The sequence below is a fragment of the Hordeum vulgare genome, chromosome 2H, assembly GCF_904849725.1.
Source record: "Hordeum vulgare subsp. vulgare chromosome 2H, MorexV3_pseudomolecules_assembly, whole genome shotgun sequence".
NCBI classification, from domain to species: Eukaryota; Viridiplantae; Streptophyta; class Magnoliopsida; order Poales; family Poaceae; genus Hordeum; species Hordeum vulgare.
In genome coordinates, this window is record NC_058519.1 from 633,115,349 (window position 1) to 633,119,042 (window position 3,694).

Below are 3,694 nucleotides of genomic sequence, written 5' to 3' on the forward strand. Positions count from 1 at the left end.
AATTGTAAATTATCACAATAGTCAAAACATGACAAATGAACTTTAAAATTTTAGTCCGCGGATATGATTATTTTGTCCTATGTAAAAATAAGAAAATTGCATATAGAATGTACATAGCGAATACAATGCTATCCCGCCCCATATAACTTAGTTATTTTATACACGGTGCATGGAATTATTTTTTCGTTTAGTATTCCAAATATACATATATGCATGATAAACATCAAATTTCAGTAGGACCCGACTATCACGCGACGACATGGAGCATAACGCCCACTCCACCTTCTAAATGAGCCCTGCAACCACCTCTTACGCGAGTGCATAATCATGCACTAGTACAAAAGAGACCTTACGTTTGGATGAGTAGTCTCGGTTTGATTTCGGTCCGGGACTAATGTGATCATTAGTCACAGTTACAACGGCTAGGAGCGGTCGGTGGCACATGCATCTTTAGTCCCGGTTCATTTTGTATACCTATAGTCCCGGTTTGTGATACAAACCGGGACTAAAGCTATGGTGGTAGGAGAGCGTCAGGCTGGGCCCTCATGAGCCCATTTAGTCTCGGTTTGTATCATAAACCGGGACTAGAGGTACTCATTTAGTCCTGGTTGGTTATACAAATCAGGAGTAAAGATGTCCCTATATAAGCCATTCGTCCAGACCGAGCCCATTTCTCTATTTTCTCCATTCCCCTCTTTGTTCTTCCCCTTAGCTTGAGCTCTTCCTTCATTTTTTGCCAAGATTTGAGGCACCCCATCTCTTCAAGTGTTCACAAAGGTTAACAACTTTGTCCTTTCATCTCTCATTGATAGATTAGCTCGTGCAATGCTCTCTATAAGTATAGTGATTTGTGGGTTTTAGTTTGGGGAGCAATTTTCTGGGAGTTTATTTGATTTATATGCAATTTAAGCTCAAATTAACTTCTTACTTTTGCATATGTGTATGTGTGGTTGCTTAGTGCCTTCCCGTCCCCGTCCTAACCACCATCGATTGCCCGCACCGTCCCGTCGAAGGCACCACCTTGGTGATCCTCTTGTTCTTATCTTTTTATACAGAAAAATTCTTATTTACATGATTTAGATAGTTTTTCTTACTTGTATGATTGTTTGTTATACATAGTGTTATGGTCTTCATATCCGTTCTCGTCGGCCCTCGTCCGGTTTATGATTCGGATGTGGTATATTCTCTTTTATAATTATTTGTTGTTTTTCGCGTTTGAAATGGGAAACACTAAACGAAAAGCAGAAATAAACAATAAACCCCAAAACCCCCAAACCCTAAACCCCAAAGCCTTTGGTCCCGGTTCGTGTAACCAACCGGGACTAAAGGTCCCGGCCCTCGGGCGGACGCTGTCCGCCACGTGGAAGGGCATTAGTCCCGAATCGTGGCCAACCGAAACTAAAGGGGGGGGGGGCTTTAGTCCCAAGTTATTAGTCCCGGTTGATGCCCCGGGACTAAAAGCCCTTTCCAACCGGGACTACAACCATGTTCTGTACTAGTGATGATAGATACTTGTACGACATGATGTGAATCGAGTTGCAAGGCCACACATCGAACTCGTGTTGCCTATTTTTCATAAAAATATTCATCTTTTATTCTACCTAATAAATGAGAGAATATTTTAGAATTATTGTATTGAGCACATTAAATCACAATATTTCTAAATAAATCCCAAAAGCTCACTTGGCAACTGGGAGAACCAAGTTTAGTCACACATTTCTAGTGAAGACTTAGATTGGCATACAATGGTTGGCTCTCTACCCTCTACTAAGAGTTTTGGAAGAAGACTTAGTACACGCAAGCTCCTCCTGAGCTGCCCCCTACAACAGGCAGGGTACGCGGTTGCATGATGGGTTAAAATTACCGTTCTATATTTAAATATAATAATAAAAACTATATACCCAATAAAATGTAGAGGTGAACCAAATTAGGTGAAGGTAGACATTTCTCAATGAAACAGTGTAGCGCTTCCGCACGTTTCCCAAATAAAAATCATATTTCTTTTCTCCACATCTGGCTGTCGTGTAGAATATCACTATGTTACATGAAAAAAAAATACTCCTTCCGTCTCATAATAAAAAATGTTTTACAAAGTAACATAGTTTGTAAAATGCTTTTATAATATGAGACGGAGGGAGTAGTTTGGAAGAAAAAGTTCAAAATAAGATACATGCACACGAGAGGGAAACAAAGAAGGTACGGTGATATCCCCTATAAATACCTCGGCAGATGTAGGTATAGGTCGGCACACACACTTACACACTACGGACTGAAGTCAACACCTTTCTCTGCACTTTGGTAGCAGCTCTAGGCATAATCAATGACATCATCCAAGCATGCCTTCGGTTCCTACGGCCTCATGGCCCTGCTCTTCTTCTCCGCGGCCCTCGTTTCAGCCGAGCTTTCAGCCGAATTCTACGACGATTCCTGCCCGGACGCTCTGGACATCATCGAGGACGCCGTGAGAGCCGCCGTCTCCAAAGAATCCCGCATGGGGGCGTCGCTGCTCCGCCTCCATTTCCACGACTGCTTCGTCAACGCAAGTGTCTTCCTACGCTCGTCACCTTCAAAAGATTTCTCGTTTCAAGGACTAACCATTGACCCGTGCACTTGTACAGGGCTGTGACGGGTCGGTGCTGCTCGATGGCGCCACCGGCGAGAAGAATGCGGTGCCAAACAAGAACTCCCTTCGCGGCTTCGAGCTGGTCGACGACATCAAGGCGCAGCTCGAGAAAGCGTGCGCCAAGGTGGTGTCCTGCGCCGACATCCTCGCCGTCGCCGCCCGCGACTCCGTCGTCGCGGTAAGCACCATGTATACAAGCTTGAGAAGTTCAGATCACAACTCCAAAATATTTACTTAACTCTGTATATGAACTCTACTTGCTTAACTGCAGCTGGGCGGGCCTACGTGGGACGTGGAGCTAGGCCGGCGAGACGGGACGACGACGAGCGAGGACGCCGCGAACAGCGACCTTCCGGCGCCGACCTCCGACCTCGGCGCCCTGACCAAGGCGTTCTCGATGAAGGGCCTCACCCAGAAGGACATGGTGGCGCTCTCCGGTGCGCACACCATCGGGCAGGCTCGGTGCGTCAACTTCCGCGGCCGCCTCTACAACGAGACCGCACCCAGCCTCGACGCGACGCTCGCCTCGTCGCTAAAGCCGAGGTGCCCGGCAACGGACGGCACCGGCGACGACAACACCTCGCCGCTGGACCCCTCCACGTCCTACGTGTTCGACAACTTCTACTACAAGAACCTCCTGCGGAACAAGGGCCTGCTGCACTCGGACCAGCAGCTGTTTAGTGGTGGCTCGGCGGACGCGCAGACCACCGCGTACGCGTCCGGCATGGGCGCCGGCTTCTTCGACGACTTCCGCGATGCCATGGTGAAGATGGGCGGCATCGGCGTGCTCACCGGGTCCAGTGGGCAGGTCAGGATGAACTGCAGGAAGGCCAACTGAAGTACAGTAGATTGTACTGTATCTTGTGCCAGGATTCTCAGTACGATGATCACTGATCGGTGTGTGTTGTCAGTGACGTGTGTGTGATGATGTAACCTGCTGCTTCCAACGGTCGCAGTACTAGCATACGAGGGAATAATAAGATGAGACGAACCCGCTTAAGTTGTTTGATATTCGGCCCTATATGAGTTTGAAGATAGCTCTTTATTTATTATTTTGAATACCACACCCAC

The 3,694-nt window shown here is 47.2% G+C and overlaps 1 protein-coding gene across 1 annotated transcript; it reads left to right on the forward strand.

Moving 5' to 3' along the window:
* The first annotated feature begins 2,243 nt into the window (after nt 1-2,243).
* On the forward strand, nt 2,244-3,694 carry LOC123428116 (peroxidase 2-like). The gene is made up of 3 exons (XM_045112285.1): nt 2,244-2,539; nt 2,619-2,801; nt 2,895-3,694. Exons 1-3 carry the CDS (start codon nt 2,321-2,323, stop codon nt 3,459-3,461), a joined length of 969 nt encoding a protein of 322 aa, XP_044968220.1. The 5' UTR covers nt 2,244-2,320; the 3' UTR covers nt 3,462-3,694.